Source organism: Zea mays, chromosome 10 (genome assembly GCF_902167145.1).
Source record: "Zea mays cultivar B73 chromosome 10, Zm-B73-REFERENCE-NAM-5.0, whole genome shotgun sequence".
Taxonomy (NCBI): domain Eukaryota; kingdom Viridiplantae; phylum Streptophyta; class Magnoliopsida; order Poales; family Poaceae; genus Zea; species Zea mays.
Window position 1 is genome coordinate 136,165,564 of NC_050105.1, and position 20,416 is coordinate 136,185,979.

Consider the following 20,416-nt stretch of genomic DNA (forward strand, 5'->3'; position numbering starts at 1 on the left):
TTTCAACCATCATCTCTAGAAATAGAGTACTCGTCTCTAACTATTACAGCTAATGTTAGTTTATTGCTTACGACCTATGTTCAAACCCCAATAAGTGCATATGCTACCTAGATATAAAGCAAGTATTAGCAACATTAGTAGGTGGATCTAAATGTGTCTCGCTAATAATTAGCTAGTTAAATAGTTTAATATTAGTGCCAAACAGACAGGTTTTAACAGACTTATGCTAATAATTAGTATATCTAAACATACCCATGCTAATAATAAAGCCAATACATCGAGTTTAGCCCGCAACAAATACATCACAATTTCACCGTTTTTTAGGAATATTGCTACAACCTCCTGTGCATCCTTTTTTTAAATATAATATACAGTACAAAGGACGTATCGGTTGTTGGAATGTCACAGTGATCACCTAATCTGCATCGTTTTCGCGCAAACCTTTCATATGACATGTTTGTTTTTCGTGATGCAGCGTGCTGATGGGCTGATGGCAGGCTTGAGTGCGCTGCCGTTTGGCATCTTTTCTCGTGGGTTCAATTTGGAATGTGCAAAGTAGCTAGTGGTCAGGAGCAGGAGGTTCCATTCCTCAGCACAAGGAAAACTCATGAAGGCCGCAGAAGTGAAAGAGTACTGCAGCATATATCTTCAGTAAGGACATGTGGCCGAGCAAGAGCAGTTTACATGTCTAGGCTGTGGATCCATCTTGAGGACTCGGAACTCTCCTTAAGAACAGCAGTATTGTCATGCCTTGGAGTTTCTCCTCTTCTCTGAACTTGAAGAAAGAACAATGCATGATTCAAACAGATCAGAAGTTGGCTGCTGCCAGTGGGCGCATGTGGCTGATCTGAGATTAGCGCTGGAAAGACGACCATCGTGAAAAAGGAATCTAGCTTTGATTGGAGAGAACGCTTTCTGGTGGTGGCACTCATTTTGGAGCGTTGAGGCTACATAGTTCAATATAATTCTGGACCAATTCCTCTTGTGCCAATAATTGCCCTTCTTAATCCTGTTTGTAGGTTCACTTGCATGCATATTTAAATTGTCGCTCGTTGGATCCCATTCATGTGAGTACCGTGTCATAAGAAAAGCAGAAACTGAAATGCAGCCTTTCAGACCTCAGCAATGATCCCACAGGTGCATGTAAAAAGTTTACTCAAAGTGGCTCAAGAAATCTCACCAGTTCCCTGCAAGCCACCTAATATGTGATATACTCCACCAGCAAAGACAAGAAGGCAAATTGATGAATGGATAGTACTGTGATGCTCCCGGTTCAACCAACACTCATAGTTGCATGACAAAAGTTTTCTATCAGATCTAGTGATCTCAAAGCTTTGATTTTTAATCCCTACCTCATCTCTCACTCAGGCGCGTCCCGAAGGAATTAGAGGCCCTGTGCTAAATAATAGATAAAGCCTAGTTTAACTTAGCAAAATAACAAAATAGTAATATATATCAATAAACTATATTATAAATTATAGTAGTAGTCTAAGTATTGTACCTGCTACATAATTTTTACTTGAAAAACATCATTAATTATTAAAAAATAGGATAAGACAACTAGACAAGTAGACGAGCAGACAATAGAATTGCTAAAAATAGAATTATCAATGCGTACGTTACGTACTCTACTCTACGACTGGCCGACGTCGCCTTGGCGGTGGCCGGTGGGCACTGACGCACTGGGCACGACGGTCGACGGCGCGCTCCCGCTACCGCAGTCTCTCTAGCCTCCGGCGTTGGCCGCGCGCTCTCGGCTCTTGCAGTCCCGCCGGCTAATGTGGAATTGGAAGTTAGAATGACGCCGAGGTGGGAGATGATAAACTGATGACCTAGAAAATTAGAAGCTGCTGAATGTCTATAGATATATACATATATTTTAGATTAACTTGGGGGCCCTTCAACTTTGGGGGCCCTGTGCGGTCGCCCAGCCTGCACAGGCCCATGGACGCCCCTGCTCTCACTGCACCAATTCTTCTGCTAGCTACCCTCAACATAATTCTAGCGCCATCAAGGAGATATTTACAATCTGCGCCGTTCATCTATCTTAGGACAACATCTTGCGGCCCAATCTCGATCCATCGGCGGAGGTCTTCTCCTGGAGCACGCGCACCACGTCGGCGATGGACGGTCGGAGCCCGGGGCTATCACTCACGCACTGCATGGCGAGCTCCGCCACGGCTGCCGCCTCAGAGACGTCGCAGTCTCCTCGCAGCCTCGGGTCCAGGACGTCCGGCAATTGACCGTCGCTGAGCTTGGGCCTCACCGCGGCCGTGAGCCGGTGCCCTGTCTCGCGGCAGACGGCCTCCTTGCCCGTCAAGAGCTCGAGCAGCAGCACGCCGAAGCTGTACACGTCGCTCTTCTTGGTGGGCACTCCGGAGCGGAGGAGGTGAGGGTCGACGTAGCCCGGGGATCCCATGACGGCGCGATCCGAGGGCCGGCCGCCCATCGTGGCCGCGACGCCGACGTGGGCGAAGCCGAAGTCGCAGAGCCTGGCGTCCATGCTGGCGTCGAGGAGGACGTTGGAGGCCTTGACGTCCCCGTGGATGACGGCCGGGTCGCGGCCCTCGTGGAGGTACTCCAGCGCCGTGGCCACCTGGAACGCGACCGCCACGCGACGCGCCCAGGGGAGGACCTGGACGCCGGCCGCGCCCCCGTGGAGCCTCTCGTGGAGGTCGCCGTTGGGCGCGTACTCGAACACCAGCGCGCCCTCGTCCCGCTCGTCGCAGTATCCGAGGAGGCGGACGATGTGCGGGTGGCGGAGGGAGAGGAGCACGTCGAGCTCCCGGCGGAACGCGCGGTGCAGGCGCTCGCTGCTGCAGTGCACCTTGACGGCGCCGAGCCGCGAGGAGGAGGAGGAGAGCGAGGCGAGGTACACCGTGCTGAACCCGCCGCGGCCGACCACCTTGGACGAGAAGCCACCCGTGGCGGCCTCCACCTCCGCCCACGCCAGCTGCCGCGCGGCGCCGCTGTCCTCTGACTCGTCCACGCACACCGGCTCGGCCGGCGCTACCCGCGAGCTCGCGCCGCCTAGCTCGCCACGCTTCCTGAGGTCGCCGCGCCCCCGGCGGGCGCAGACGAACAGGCCGCAGCCCCTGAACATCTCGAGGCCCGCGAGCTGTGGGAGGAGTGGCCGCGGCTGGTAGAGAACAAGTCCTCTGCTCGCTCCTTTAATCGCTGTGTTGCTGGTGAGTGACGATGCGTTCCTGGCTGTGCCTTCCTGGATAAGCTGGGGACAGGGTGGACAGAGGAGGCGGCAGATGGAAGAACAGCAGTGCCAGCCAGTACATATATATGGCTCGGCGCTCGGCGCTCGGTAGCCTCTGGCTGCTCTCTCTCCTTTGTGATCTGATCTAACCCGGTGGACCACACCTGATCATTTGCGAAAAGAAAAGCAGCGAGAGTGATGGCTCACGACGTCATCGATCGAGACCAAGCATTTTCCGTGTTTGTAATTTTCTAATATGCGTTTCTATGCCGTGTGCGTCGTCTCGTCGGTCACCAACGTGCCATTGGCCGCTCTTAGAATGATTATTAAACGACGATCATTCTAAATTCGTACTTGCTGTTAGAATGTTTGGGAAGTGCGACTTGTTACTATTCTGTTTGTTTTCTCAATGCTAACGAAGGTGGACTGCCCGAGGAGAACCGAACTAACCCTCATTTGTAATAACGAAGGTAAACCATTTTTTATTTTTACTAGCATATAACTCGCGGTAACGTTAAGAATAAGCTAGGGTGGTAAAATCACGAAGAAGGAAAGAAGGGATGATCTAAATAATATTGTCCATTGAATTTTAGTAAAAAATGTATTATGTAAAGAATTCAATATCAAGGCCAATATGACCAATAATGAAATGAGACAAGCACTTTCTTTAAGGGCTCAATCAGATAATCATGTAATAATGGCATTGCAGGAAGCAATTATGTCTAATTCTCTTGCTAAGAGGGTAAAGACCGAAAAGCTTAGTCAAGGGGATTCCAGAATAAGTGTCAAGAGGACTAAAACGGATGAAGATATATTGACAAAAGCACAGCGCTTGGCAGCAAAACGTAATCTGGAAACCAGTGAGTTATCCTTCATTCCTTTTGATCCGAAATTCATTGCTTCAAATTGTGAAAAGATTGGGATTACTCTTGGTAGTACTGAAAATAAGGTGCTACAGTCCGTAGTTTCTATTAAAAATATTGAGATTGATAGGCTCACGGTAGCCGCAAAATCTACATTACCCTTTAGTGTGAATAATTTTCACGATGAGGAGGAGGTCGTGTTAGATGATGAATTATCTCATATTACTGATAGATGGGACGATGATTCTGAGTTGTGTGGCTTAGATCGATGTTGTGAGCTTACTGTGGCGCCGCGTAGAAAGAAGGCGAATAGGTCTATTTTAAAGGGGAAGGTTAATCGCCCTTCCAAAAAGCCAGTTACACCCTCCAAAATTAGTTTGAAATGAAGGGAATTTTTTGGAATTGTAGAGGACTAGGGGATTTGGCCAAACATAATTACCTATCCCAACTTGCTAGAGAACATAGCCTCGACTTTATTGCTCTCATGGAAACGGGTCGTAGATCTTTCTCGGAATCCACTTTGAGACATTTCTGTGGTGGTGTTGATTTTCTTTGGCACCTAATGCCACCTAGAGGGAGGTTAGGAGGGATGATGTTAGGCGTGAATCCGGGTGTCTATGACATTGGAGCTATAGACGAGGGAGATTTTTATTGTAAGTTCCGACTTCGAAATAAAGAAGATGGCTTCATTTGGGCCCTTTTTGCTGTTTATGGGCCAGCTCAAGATGACTTAAAGAGCGATTTCTTAGCTGAATTTGCAGGTGTGTGCAGTGCTGAACCACACCCTTTTATCATAGGGGGGATTTTAATATTATGCGAAGAGCGGAAGACAAAAGTAATGCAAATTTTAATTATCGATGGCCTAATTTGTTTAACGCTATCATAGAAAATTTAGAATTACGGGAAATAGAAATGGTGGGACGTCAATTTACTTGGGCGAATGATTTGGCTCCACCTACTTTTGAAAAGCTAGATAGGGTGTTAATGAGCTCTGAATGGGAACTTAAATTTCCTAACGTCACAGTCCATGCGCTTGATAGATCTCGGTCTGACCATACACCATTACTACTTAATGGCAAAACCTCCACGAACCTAGGAAATTACTACGAGTTCAAATTTGAGCTAGGCTGGTTAATTAGAGAGGGTTTTCATGATATGGTTAGCTCTATTTGGCAACAAGAAAATAGAGGAGAAACTGCCATTCAAGTATGGCAGAACAAGATTAGAGCTTTACGACAATATCTAAGGGGATGGGCAAAGAATTCAGCAGGGTTAATAAAAAAGGAAAAGAAGCAACTTGCTGAGTTGATTGATGAACTTGATAAAAAGGCGGAAATTACTTGCTTATCGCCTAACGAGTTGAGCACTAAAGATTTTGCTAATGATAGGCTAGCCACTATTATGAGAGAGGAAGAAGTTCGACTCTTCCAGAGGGCTAAGGTCAATCATCTCCTCGAGGGGGATGATAATACAAAATATTTTCATCTAGTGGCTAATGGCAAGCATCGGAGACAACGAATTTATTCTTTGGAGGATGATGCTGGTTCTTGTATATCAGACGAAGAAGAGCTTAAACAACATATTACGAGTTATTACAAAAACCTCTTTAGTAAACCAGACACAACATTGATCGAACTTGAGGAATCTAATACTCATGATATTCCCCAAGTTTCGGACTCTGAGAATGAAATACTAACTGCTAATTTTACTATAGAAGAGGTTAAAAAGGCAGTATTTAATATGGAACATAATAAAGCTCCTGGACCAGATGGTTTTCCAGCTGAGTTTTATCAAGTGTTTTGGGAAATTATTAAGTTTGATCTGTTTGCGTTGTTTGTGGACTTTCATAAAAATTCCCTACCGGTTCACAGCTTAAATTTTGGAATAATCACTTTAATTCCAAAGAAAGACAATGCAAATAAAATACAGGATTACAGACCTATTTTCTTACTTAATGTGTCATTCAAAATCATTACTAAAGTTCTCACAAATAGAATAGGTCTAGTAGCAGACAGAATTGTCAGCCCCTCACAGACAGCTTTTATGCCTGGTCGTAACATCCTAGAAGGAGTTATTATCCTCCACGAATCCATTCATGAGTTACAAAGGAAAAAGTTAGATGGAGTTATCATTAAATTAGACTTCGAGAAGGCTTATGATAAAGTGAAATGGAGTTTTCTCCAGCAAGCAATGCGTATGAAGGGTTTCTCTCCATCTTGGTGTGCTTGGATCCAAAAAATTGTTTCCGGAGGTCATGTTGGTGTTAAAGTGAATGATGTAGTTGGTCCTTTCTTTTGCACTTTTAAGGGCCTTCGTCAAGGGGATCCCTTGTCGCCAAATTTATTCAATATTGTTGCTGACATGCTAGCAATTCTGTTCGCAAGAGCGAAAGAGGAAAATCAATTCCAAGGAATTGTTCCGCATCTGATTCCAGGGGGTTTGTCTATCCTTCAGTATGCTGATGATACGATGGTTTTCTTAGACCACAATCTTGAACATGCTCGGAACATCAAGCTACTTTTGACTGTTTTTGAACAAATGTCTGGGCTTAAAATAAACTTCCATAAAAGTGAGTTATTTTGCTACGGATTGGCTAAGGAATATGAATTGCAATATTCACATCTATTTAGTTGTGGAATTGGAACATTGCCTTTCAAATATCTTGGAATTCCAATGATTCATCGAAGGCTAAGAAATAGTGACTGGCAGGGTGTTATTGATCGGTTTGAAAAGAGGCTTAGTACATGGAAGGCCAAATTTTTATCTTCAGGTGGACGATTGGTCTTGCTTAATTCTGTGTTAAGCAGTCTACCTATCTTCATGATGTCTTTCTTTGAGTTACCGGTGGGCATCTTGAAGAAACTAGATACCATTCGGTCCAGATTTTTTTGGCAGGGGGGAGCAGTAAAATGAAGTATAGGCTAGCTAGGTGGCATGTTGTTTGTCAACCCAAAGTGCTAGGAGGTTTAGGTGTCTCTAACCTGGCTGTTAAAAATATTTGCTTACTCAGCAAATGGTTATACAAACTACTTAATGAGGATGGGATGTGGCAACAATTACTCAAAAATAACTATCTATGAGATAAATCCCTTACTCAAATATCCAGAAGACCGGGTGATTCCCACTTCTGGTCAGGTCTAATGGCTATTAAGGATCAATTTCTTAGATGGGGCCACTTCCAAGTGAGGGATGGGCAAGCTACCAGATTTTGGAAGGATATGTGGTTAACCAGCCGATCTCTTAGTGAGCGATTCCCTAACCTTTTTAATGTAGTGCGTAATAAGTCGGCCTTGGTTGCACAAGTTTGTCTAGATACAAACCTTAATTTATCTTTTCATAGAACAATTACGGGAATTAAATTAGTGGAGTGGCAAAACTTGCTATATTTGCTAAGTTCGGTTTGTTTGAACCCATCTAGCGACAAATTTGTTTGGGACGGGCATAAAAATAGAATTTTCTCAGTCCAATCCATGTACCATTTGTTGATGTATAATCCTAGCAACAATCGGAATAAGATGATTTGGAAGCTTAAGATCCCCTTGAAAATAAAAGTCTTTCTGTGGAATTTAGGTCGAGGAGCAATCCTCACAAAAGATAATTTAGCCAGAAGACGATGGAAAGGTAGCTTGACTTGTTGCTTTTGCAACCGAAATGAGAGTATACAACACCTTTTTTTTGATTGCTATATTGCCAAAAATATTTGGAGAATAATTTACTTTGCTCTAAAAATAGAAATGCCCGTTAACATTAATCATATTATCGGGTCTTGGGCAAGTAATAGTGATATGAGATACAAAAAATTACTTCTTACTGGAACATCAGCTTTATTGTGGTCTATTTGGCTTACTCGAAATGAGGTGACTTTTAATCACAAACCAATCCCATCAATTGTGCAGGTCATTTTCAGAGGTACTCATTGGTTAAGGTTCTGGAGACTTCTACAGAAGAAGGAAACACATCAACAAATTCTCGATGTGTGTCAAGCCTTGGAAGTGGTGGCGATGGAAGTCTTTGCGAATCATGGATGGCGATCAAATGCAAGACTTGAGTGTGGCTAGTGTTATACATAGTCATGATATTTAGTTCTATCAAGTTAGCTTTATTATTGAAGCACATGTTCATTGAGTTAATAATTGACGTGTAATGGCTGTACGCATTTGATGCAAAAGCCGGAACTCTTTGTTTCCATAATCAAAAAAAAATCCAGCGATCTAAACCGTTGATTTTAATGATGTGTTAAGTCTGGATGTAATTTGTTTTGTAGATTTAGTACAAGTTACGAGGTATATGAGTAATTTGGTTGGGTAGGTTTTTCAAAGTTTAAACTATTGGTGATTATATAGTGGTATAGATTAACTCTTTATATGCCAAGGCTAGCCCTCCACACCCCGGCCTCAACGACGTCCGTGATTTAGTCATTTTTTCCTTTTCGCCCTAGAAAAAAATAGTATATATCAAAGCTATTAGAAGGATTACTAGAAGAGCAAGAAGTCTTTATATCATAGAGTATGTCTACGAGATCATCGCGACAATCTTTAGGGCAACACATCTTTCAGCCTTGAAATAGGCCTAGACTGTCACTAAGTCCTTATCTTCTCTATGGTCTCTTTAGCTCCCGGGAGTGCACATGATTAGATGTCTCGAGGCGCAAGGGGCTGTTAAGCGTCTCAGAGCGCAAGGGTCAAGGGAACTCGAGGGCTTATACTGGTCATAGTGGGTAATGTGATATTTCTTCTCTCTCTGATGGACACATATGTGTTCTTTTGTCGTTATCCTCTATCTATCGGGTATCTCGCTCCATCTCTACGAAGCTATGGTTGTGTGGCGCAACATCCAATCTGTTCAGTTCAGATGAAAATTAATTGTATATACTTATTGTTTGGCACCAAAAGGGGCACGCGGACGGTCCGGCCCTGAGGCCGGACAGTCCGCGGTCCGGACAGTCCGCGCCTGTGGGCCGGACGGTCCGCGCGTGCGCAGAGTAGATTAGGGTTCTGAGTTTTGTGTTATGTTTGTTAGCTAGATCCTCGGAATTAGCTCGGAATTCAGTTGTGTAAAGGGTCCAGCCCCCCTCCTCTATAAATAGAGAGGTATACGGCCGATTTGGAATAATCAATCGAATCAATACAACTTCTATTTCGCATTTATTTCCTGTACAATTAGGAGTAGTTCTAGTCTAGTTCTAGTTTAGCCTCTCGATCTCCAAATTCTCCGCCTCTCCTCGACTCTACGTCGATTAGAGGAGTCTAGGTCGGCCTGCCCGAGCCTAGACAACTCCTAGGATCTCTCCTCCCCGACGGGGTCCCTCCCGGGAGCGAGATCCAGGCGCCACCGGTGATCTTCCGCTGCCCCTACGCACGCGCGGACCGTCTGGCCCTAGGGCGCGGACCGTCCGGCCGTCAAGCAGGGAACTCGGGCTCCTGCACCAGGTCGCGGACCGTCCGGCCCTGTGCCGCGGACCGTCCGCGCCTGACCAGAGAGCACCGCCGCTGATTCTCTTGAAGTGATTGGCGCCTCCAAAAAGGTGTCAACATACTTTTTGGCGACTCCGCTGGGGACGACAAATATAGACACATCAAATCGGCCCTTAATGGCCGGTTCAAGGGATAGCTCTGATATTCCCCAAGTAACATCATAGAGCCGACTTGGGAAACCTTGCTGGCTGACGAACAGCTCCAGTTTGAGGAGCACAAGGAGCGTATGATCCAGGAGGCAAAAGAAAAATTCTTGGCCAACTTCAAAGTGGACAGGAACAACAAAGTCATCTGATATAGAGCGACGGATCCGGCTTCGCTCCAACCCATACCAGATATCCCCAATGTAAGTAATACCAACGAGCTACAATCTCTAAGAAATTATGTAGAAGAGCAACGTGAACAAATGCAGAACATCATAGGGGGTATGTAAAGCGATTTTAAGAGACTAGTACGTGCATTTGATAAATCTAATATCGCAAATTTTCCTTCGCACGAGGTTGAGTTAGGGGGTAACACGCGTAATACATCGGCTACAGGTTGTCACGACCAGTCACAACCCCTTTATGGGATGCCGATGGACACATACCCTGAGCAACCGCAAATCGGCAACAAATCAGCCGATCTGCACATGCCCGGACCGTCCGCACGTGAGAGCGGACCGTCCGGGCCAGCAACAGTCGGGCCTATTTTTAATGAGTTACCTAGATATGCGCCCGAGCCACCACACACGGCACAGAATCTAAACTACTCAGTCGGGCTGTCCGCATACAACGACGGACGGTCCGCATACAATGACGGACGGTCCGCATATAAACACGGACGGTCCGGGCCAATGTCCGGACAGTCCGCGCATGACCTTTTTGAGGAGGATTGTTACCTGAATCCTCACCCGTCCTAGCAACACTTCCCATCGCACTATGCAATGCATCAACCCATTAATTCGAGATCTAGAGCCCAGGAAAACTTTCCGGCCCCACCTAGAAGGCCGGAAAGGAACGATCAAACATATGAACCATATAGGGCAAGTGGCAATGCACCACGTAGCTCAAACCAATGGGGGGAAAGACAACATGCTAATATCCAGCCAACCCCATCTATGTTTGACCAGAGAGCCGGTGGTCTCGCACCGGCTGCCATTGATATAGTGAGGGAAGAAATAGCCGGGGCGTTTCGAGATAAGCTCGGAGTAAGCATGGTCCCTGGGGGGCAATCATATCGGATACCTTATGACAGCCGATTTGATCATCACCCATACCCACAGGGAACCAGGATACCCGAATTCACGAAATTTTCAGGTGGTCAAGGAAAGAACACACGCGAACACATGGGCCAGTTTTTAGCACAATTAGGAGAGTTGGCCGACACAGAGGCATTTCACGTACGTTTATTTTCATTATCTCTAACGGCAACCGCGTTTGCGTGGTACGCCACTTTACCTCCTAATTCTATTTCATCATGGGGGGATCTAGATCAAAAATTTCATGATTATTTTTTCTCAGGTGACTATGAGTTGGATTTGGTAGATTTAGTGTCATTGCGACAAGCAAAAGATGAATCGGTTAATGATTACATCCGGAGATTCCGAGATACAAGAAACTGATGCTTCCAAATTCATTTAGCAGAAAAACAGCTAGCAGGATTAGCCTTTAATGGTCTACGATATTATTTAAAAGAAAGATTAGAAGGCATCCAATTTTTTACACTAGCACAGTTACACCAGAGAGCTTTGGCTTGTGAAAGCCGAAGCAAAGAAACTGCTAAAACAATTCGTCACAACGTACATATAGTAGAATGCGATCAAAGTAGCTCAGATGACGAATCAGCAGAAGTGTATGCTGCTGAAATGGTTTGGCCAAAGCAGGCCAAATCTTCAGCTTGTTCCTCCTTACAGTCGGTTCAAAAGAAACGGCAAGAGGAGGTTAAGTTTACGTTTAATGTTGGTAAGTGTGATAAAATATTTGATGAATTACTTAAAAATGGCAACATTAAAATAAATCACACTATTCCATCCACCGACGAGCTAAAACGCCGTGCATACTGCAAGTGACATAACTCATTTTCTCATGTCTCAAATGATTGTAATGTATTCCGTCGATAGATTCAATCGGCCATTAACGAGGGACGATTGAAATTTCAGGAAATGCAGGTGGATACAGAGCCCTTTCCGATGAACATGATCGACTTCGAGGGCAAGAAAGTCCTGGTTCGGCCAAACGCAGCCGATAAAGGCAAAGGCAAAGAGATAGTCATCGGCAATGCAAGAGATGCCGATGAAAAACATAAAATTTCTTGCATGAAAGTGGTGGCGGAAACGACTCCTGACGGAGGGGAAACTCTTAAGGTGACCGTCACGGCCTACGGCGCTGGGGGCAAGCACGAACTAAGGAGCAGGAACCCGTGCTGCGCACCCCGGACGGTCCGACACACAGGCGCGGACGGTCCGGGACCCCGTCGGACATTCCGGAGAACTCTAGCGGACGGTCCGGCCGTGCTCAAGACTCACAACGGCCACGTACTTTCAAACCACGACGACCAGAGATAGGTACGTGGAAAACAAATACATTCAAGGCGGCTGGTCGGTTGGTCAAAGCCGGCCCAACTTTTGATCAATTATTGTCTAAATACGTAAAAAAGAAGGCCGGCCCCAGTGACCGGCCAGCAAAGCGACCTCGCTCACCCATTCATGAGCAGCGTCAGGTAAGGCCGATTGGACCACCTCACCAATCGGAAGAAATGAAAGGTCATACTGTGCAACTGAGACCTAACATACCTGCATGGACACCTCCACCTTATCCGCCTATGCCATATCCATACACATATTTACCTCCACCATATGTCCCAAATCAAATGTGGGGCATGCCACCATATCCATTTGGGATGCCACAATACCCCGCCTGGGGGCACCCCAAACATCTGTTTTTGACAGGTTGACGCCACCAGTACAAGACCGATTGAGCACCGCTCAATCCGGTCACCAAGCACAGACCCAACAGGATTGCCAGACTACTCGGCTTCCACGGCCGACCAATCCGGCAGGGGGGCATGTACCTGCAGCAACTGAAAGGACAACAAAGAAGGACGTCATCAAAATAGGTACTGTAGACGTTGTCATACAAGAAGATAATAAAGGGCCAATGATTTTTGGTGAATCGGCCAACATAACCAAAAAAGAAGATACGACTACCATCAAAACAGCCGATCCAAAATACTCCATGCCTCGATGGTGCCCAGCGGGATTGACACAGTCTCAAAAGCGGAAATTACAGCGCCTAAGAGCGAAGGAGAGCCAGGAAAAGGAGGCGGAGAAGATATTCAATGACACACATCCACAGTACCCGCCACCGCAAAAGAAATGGAGACCAAAGGCCGTTGAGGAAAATCAAACGGCCACAAAAATAGAAAATGAAACAACACTTGTACAGCACCCTGCAGGTATGGCAGGTAGCCTGGCCAGCAAGACTGGGCAATCTGCACCAGGCGCGGACCGTCCGCCCCCGGAGTCCGGACCGTCCGCACCACACCAGGAAGCCTCCAACGACACGCCAACATCAATGGAAGAAGACGACCTGCTGGGAGAAGACTTGGTCGACTACGAGGCTTCTCCAGAACGCCCAGGTATGGATGTAAATGTTATTACATTTTCTGCCGATTGTACTATTATCGGCGACGATGAACCTGTTGTTGCCCAGTTCGATTTCGGTCCTAAAGAAGCCGCCTTTACTAAACCAAAGGAATCGGTAAATTATTTAAAGCCGCTCTTCGTGCGCGGTCACATTGATGGAATACCGATTGCTAAGATGTTGGTAGATGGAGGGGCAGCTGTAAATCTAATGCCTTATTCATTATACAGAAAATTAGGTAAACAAGATGATGAACTTGTCAAGACCAACATGACCCTCAGCGGTGTTGGGGATAGTTCGATTAAAGCCAGGGGAGTCACGTCCGTTGAATTAACCATCGGGACTAAGACCCTTGCTGCTGCATTCTTCGTCGCTGATGTAGAAGGAAATTACAGTTTAATTCTAGGCAGAGATTGGATTCATGCCAATCAATGTATACCTTCTACATTACATCAAATGCTAATACAATGGGTAGGCGATGAGGTAGAACAAGTACATGCTGATGTATCGGCCTACATCGCTGTGGCCGATGCCCCTGTACTATGGACTTATGAGACTGCTACATGTCTCACAGGAGTAGATTTTTCTGATTATCAGTTTATAAGTATAGATAAGAAAGGTTTCATTCCTGTAATGCTAGAGCCGATGGAGAATCGGCTAAATCCTAAATAGAGTTTAAATGATGAAAACACACAAGGTTTATGAGTCTTTGGTCACGGACAGTTCGGCTCCCAAAGCCGGATGGTCTGGTCTTTTCCAAAACAGTTCGGACTTTAAGATCGAACATCTACCGCAGCAAAAAGACAGTATTACAGATGATCCGGTCCCCGAGATCGGAAAGTTCGCCATCACACAAAGACCATCTGATTCCTCTGTGGGGGACATGATAGATGAATTCAGAGATCTTGATAAACTAGGACAGGGATTTACATCGGCCGATCCTTTGGAGGAGATTGACATAGGAGATGACAACACTCCAAGGCCGACTTTTGTAAACAAGACCCTGGAGACCGATCCTAGAAATGAGATGATCGGTCTATTGAAGGAATATTTAGATTGTTTTGCTTGGAATTACACTGAGATGTCTGGACTAAGCCGAGAGATCGTCGAACATCGGCTGCCTATTAAGTCCGGTTTCAGACCTTTCAAGCAGAAAGCTAGAACCTTTCGTCCAGATCTTCTCCCACGAATCAAGGACGAAATCCACCGGCTACTAGAAGCTAATTTTATTAGACCTTGCAGATACGCAAAGTGGGTCTCCAATATTGTGCCGGTAGAGAAGGAGTCAGGTAAGCTTAGGGTATGCATTGATTTTCGCAATTTAAATAGAGCAACTCCTAAAGATGAATATCCTATGCCCATAGCCGACACATTAATCAATAATGCATCAGGAAATAGAATTATTAGTTTTCTTGATGGTAATGCCGGATATAACCAGATTTTCATGGCCGAAGAGGATGCGTCTAAAACGACCTTTATATGTCCAGGCTTTATTGGTTTATTTGAATGGGTTGTCATGACATTCGGTCTTAAAAATGCTGGTGCTACTTATCAGAGGGCTATGAATATGATCTTCCATGAATTGTTAGGAAACACTGTGGAAGTCTACATTGATGATATTGTAGTTAAATCGGCTGAGTTTGGTCCTCATATAGCTAATTTACGTAAAGCCTTTGATAAAATGCGTCGATATGATTTGAAAATGAACCCACGTAAATGTGCTTTTGGAGTGTCGGCTGGTAAGTTTTTAGGATTTATCATCCATGAACATGGTATAGAAATAGACCCTGACCGAATCAAGTCTATTCGGAATGTGGGGCCTCCGACTTGTAAGGTCGAAGTGCAGAAATTTCTCGGCAAGGTGAATTATTTACGAAGGTTTATTTCTAACCTAGCCGGGAAGATTGATGCCTTCACCCCTATCCTTCGGCTTAAGAATGATGCCGAATTCACTTGGGGGCAGAGCAGCAGGAAGCATTTGATCTCATTAAAAATACTTGTCTTCGGCTCCCGTGTTAAAAGCACCACAAGTAGGAGCACCATTCATATTATACATTGCAGCTGAAGATAAGGTTATTGGGACTGTTCTGACACAAGAAACTAAAGGAAAGGAGCATGTGGTGACATATCTAAGTCGGAGGTTGGTGGATGCTGAGACAAGGTACACTTTTATTGAAAGGTTATGCTTATGCTTGTTTTATGCATGCACCAAGTGTAGGTGTTATTTACTGTCTAGTCATTGCACTGTTTCTGGTCAAGCCGATGTAATCAAATACATGTTGCATAACCCAATTATGAGTGGTAGGATTGGTAAGTGGGCTTATGCGCTTATAGAATATGACTTGGCCTATGAACCATTGAAATCTATGAAAGGCCAGGTCGTAGCGGATTTTATTGTAGAACATCGGATTAATGATATTCATAAACTAGACATGACATACCTCACTATTACTCCTTGGACTTTATATTTTGATGGATCAGTTTGCAATGAAGGGCAAGGCATTGGCATCGTACTTGTTTCACCAAGTGATGTCTCCTTCGACTTCTCTAGCCGATTGAAAACTTATTGCACTAATAATCAAGCCGAATATGAGGCCCTCTTATTCGGTTTGGAACTCTTAAATTGTATGGGGGTAAAACATGTGAAGGCATTTGGTGATTCTCAGTTGGTTGTCCAACAGGTGTTAGAAGAATATTAATGTTTTGATGGTACTTTAAATAGTTACCTTGAAAAATGTTGGAGCATAATCCATTCTTTTTACGAATTCAGTATTCGGCATATCTCTAGAGTTGAGAATCATAGAGCTAACAATTTGGCACAAGACGCATTAGGTTATCGGATAAAGCGAGGGAGATTTCACAACACTGAAAATCTGATAACCGGTGCCGGGCCAATTCCCTAGGTCGCGGACCGTCCGCGTCGAGACGCCGGACCGTCCGGGGTTATCAGAAATGTTCTCTTAATTGAATCAGCTGATAATGAAGCCGATGCAAGTGATTGGAGCACACCTATACTTAATTATTTACGAAACCCCAATGTCAGGACAGATAAGAACATTCGGCGTACAACTTTCAAGTATGTCTTGGTGAGTGATGAACTTTATCGCCGAACAATCAACGACGTCCTGCTTAAGTGCTTAGGCCCAGATGATGCTATATTAGCCATGGCCGAAGTACATGAGGGAATTTGTGGTACCCATCAATCGGCTCCAAAGATGAAGTGGTTGTTGCGAAGGTCTGGTTTTTATTGGCCTAACATGATAGCTGATTGTTTCAAATACTACAAGGGTTGCCAAGTGTTTCAAAAATTCGGCGACCTGCAGTTGGTCCCTGCAGCTGAATTACATCCTATCATCAAGCGTTGGCCTTTCAGAGGATGGGGATTAGACTTTATTGGAGAAATCCATCCTTCATCATCAAATGGGCATCGGTTCGTGTTAGTTGCCACTGACTACTTTACCAAATGGACTGAAGCCATTGCTCTGAAGAACATGACACACAAGGAGATAATTGAGTTCATAACTGAGCATATCATTCATAGATTCGGCATTCCCCAGACCTTGACTACAGATCAAGAAACTTCTTTTATGTCAAAGGAGGTATGTGAATTTGCTGAATTATATAGGATTAAGCTGCTTAATTCATCTCCATATTATGCTCAGGCTAATGGACATGCCGAGTCTAGTAATAGGACGTTGATTAATTTGATAAAAAAGAAGATATCCGATAATCCTAAGCATTGGCATAAGATTTTGTCCGAAGCCTTATGGGCTCATAGAATATCTAAACATAGTGCTACTAAAGTATCTCCTTTTGAGCTTGTCTATGGGCAGGAAGCAGTGTTGCCTGTGGAAATAAGTTTGAATGCTGTCAGGTTTGCCAGACAAAATGATCTAACCGTCACTAATTATTATGATTCAATGATGGATAATATTGATGAGGTAACCGACAAGAGGGTGAGACAAGAGGGTGATAGCTTTGGGAGCAATAGAAAAGGACAAGTTCATGGTAGCCAGGGCCTACAACAAGAAGGTCAAAGCAAAGTCATTTCAAGTAGGGGATCTGGTGTGGAAGACCATCTTGCCTCTAAGGAATAAAGACCGGAAGTTTGGAAAATGGTCGCCAAGCTGGGAGGGTCCTTATAAAGTAAAACAGGTAATGTCTGGTAACGCCTATTTGCTACAAACATTACAAGGCAAGGATTTGCCTAAAGCTTTGAATAGGCGTTTCCTCAAGCAGTACCATCCTAGTATGTGGCAAGATGCTTAAGAAAGCCGATGTGATCACATCGGATTAAGGTGCTTTTGGTTTGCCTAGCTCCACCAAAAGGCAGGGGGGCATATGTTTGGCACCAAAAGGGGCACGCGGACGGTCCGGCCCTGAGACCGGACAGTCCGCGGTCCGGACAGTCCGCGCCTGTGGGCCGGACGGTCCGCGCGTGCGCAGAGTAGATTAGGGTTCCGAGTTTTGTGTTATGTTTGTTAGCTAGATCCTCGGAATTAGCTCGGAATTCAGTTGTGTAAAGGGTCCAGCCCCCCTCCTCTATAAATAGAGAGGTATACGACCGATTTGGAATAATCAATCGAATCAATACAACTTCTATTTCACATTTATTTCCTGTACAATTAGGAGTAGTTCTAGTCTAGTTCTAGTTTAGCCTCTCGATCTCCAAATTCTCCACCTCTCCTCGACTCTACGTCGATTAGAGGAGTCTAGGTCGGCCTGCCCGAGCCTAGACAACTCCTAGGATCTCTCCTCCCTGACGGGGTCCCTCCCGGGAGCGAGATCCAGGCGCCGTCGGCGATCTTCCGCCGCCCCTGCGCACGCGCGGACCGTCCGGCCCTAGGGCGCGGACCGTCCGGCCGTCAGGCAAGGAACCCGGGCTCCTGCACCAGGTCGCGGATAGGGATGGCAATGGGGAATTCCCCGTCGGGTTTTAGCTCCCCAAACCCGTCCCCTCGATGAAAATTTTTTCCCGCGGAGATCCCCACGAATGCTTGAGGGGGACATTTCATCCCCATCCCTGTTCCCCGCGGGGATAAATCCCCGTCGGGGATCCCCATCCCCACTTAAATTATAATTAAATCGTACTTCATTTGTTATTAATGTAAACCATTGTCACTTATACACATTGTTAGATGTAAAAATCATTATGTGCGCATTAAAATCAATGTGTTTGTACAACGGGTGATCTCTTGACAAGGTAATTCTTTATTTTTATCATTAACTATTACATGAAAACATTGTCACATGTAAGTTTAACGGGTCCCCGCGGGGAACAGGGATGGGGAATGCTTCTCCATCCCCGTCCCCGTTTACCCGTCGGGAGACAATTTTCCCCTGTTTACATCCCCGTGGGGGAAGAAACTTCGCCATCCCCATCCCCTAATAGAGAAATTCACCGCGGGGAATCGAGGATCGGGTCTCCATTGCCATCTCTAGTCGCGGACCATCCGACCCTGTGTCGCGGACCGTCCGCGCCTGACCAGAGAGCACCGCCGCCTCACGCCAGGTCGCGGACCGTCCGGCCCTGTGCCGCGGACCGTCCGCGCCTGACCAGAGAGCACCGCCGCTGGTTCTCTTGAAGTGATTGGCGCCTCCAAAAAGGTGTCAACACTTATGTAATTGTAATTTATAGAGACAAAACACTATATAAACAATAGGACCAATACCTATTGAAGTCAAGTGAACCGGTTGGATATCAACAGGTAAAATGAAGGCTAAAGCTGTCGGTGTGTTAGTTTCGACAAAGGAGAAAGTGTATCGGTATTCGTTGGATAAACTTAGTTGGGAAAAAATGTAGTAGCCAAAAAATCTCGTGGAATTTACCATATTACCCCTCTCCACAGAATGACGGAAATTAATATGTTCCCTATATGTTTCAAGGCAGGCTTTAAGCTCGTGTACTGAAAAGCTCATGATTAGCATAATTCCTGGTCCAGCTCTCTTCTGCTCCTGCCTTCTTCCGTAAACCCCTTACGTTTACAATGTACTCCTACCTAAGACGACCGCACCTCAGTCAAGGGCCTCGAAAAGCAGAGCGTGCAAAACGATCGCAAGTGAATTGAGTGAGATTGGATGAGTTTAAATCCCAAGCAAGTTAAATTTATTTTTAATTTTTTACAATCCCATCTAATCCATAGGTAACAAAATTAAACCAACAATGCCTAAAGCGGATCGAGAGTAAATTAGCGTCCGTGCGCTAGTACTGTCCAGGACAGCACAGTTCCTTGACTTGCTGCGTGCTCCTGCGCCTCGCGCACCGTGCGTGCGTCACCGCGCCGCGCGCCAGCAGGCACGCCGCGACGCGCTCGTGCGATGTGCGGCACAGGAGGACCACGGGGCCGTCAACGACACGGACGCCGAACACGTTGATCGAGCACCGCACCTGCCCCCGCGCCCGGCGGTCTTGGTTCGCGTGGGGCTGGGGCCATTATCAGGTTCAGGTAGGTGAGCCGGTGAGGAGACCCAGACAGAGGAGGAGCAGAGCAGGCAGCACCGACGACGCACGCGGTACGTGCGGGGTGTAGCACCGGCGCGCACGCGCATCGGCGGTGACCACTCCTGGTGCGGCGGAAGAATCTGAGGCCAGAAGCTTCGTGCCGGGAGCTCGGAGTGCATGGCGGGGAACGGGGGAAGCTCCAGGCTCGTGTCCAGCTGAACGAACGTGGCCACAACTTTGGTTTTGGTTGGGGTGGGGACGGCACGACGGCCTGGGGGTGGGGGGAATGAAACGGGCCCCTGCCTCCGAGCTGCGCTGCTGCACGGTTTCAGTCAGAACCAACGTCGTTTTCCCTAGTTTAGATGATTCGATGAGGATGCTCCTGTGCTCGAACCAGCAAGCAAGGTACAGGTTCGTTCCAGAGGGAGATGCGTGTTTTTTAAAAAGATATATCATGCATTATACGTATGTGGTAAGAAGTCGTGATCGAGCAGATGTTTCGATTTTGAAACAGACTAGGATCTAGTTTAAATTCATAATGTATTTTACTAGTACATTCAGAAGCTGAATATAGCTTGTATTGAATCTATGTATGTACGCAACGTATGCGAGTTTGAGTTGTTGGCAATTCTTCCAGAGCTGTTGCGCTTTGGTCGTGAGAGACACACGATATATCTCCAAATCCAAATCGGCCTGGTCTGATTCGAGACGCGCTACTGACTTGAGGTTGCCTGGATCCTAGTGCTATCACATTGCCTTCTTCGACTGGAGCTGCTTTTCCACAGCGCTTGATGTCAAATCCATTG

The 20,416-nt window shown here is 45.9% G+C and overlaps 1 protein-coding gene across 1 annotated transcript; it reads right to left on the bottom strand.

The window, feature by feature from the left end:
• Positions 1-1,820: 1,820 nt before the first annotated feature.
• On the bottom strand, positions 1,821-3,279 carry LOC103641890 (salt tolerance receptor-like cytoplasmic kinase 1). Its single transcript, XM_020546114.3, has one exon. It carries the CDS (start codon positions 3,101-3,103, stop codon positions 2,048-2,050), a length of 1,056 nt encoding a protein of 351 aa, XP_020401703.1. The 5' UTR covers positions 3,104-3,279; the 3' UTR covers positions 1,821-2,047.
• Positions 3,280-20,416: the final 17,137 nt, after the last annotated feature.

Bases quoted from the DNA above. Each gene is read 5' to 3' on its own strand.
- LOC103641890 (XM_020546114.3), bottom strand. From the start codon at position 3,103: ATGTTCAGGGGCTGCGGCCTGTTCGTCTGCGCCCGCCGGGGGCGCGGC.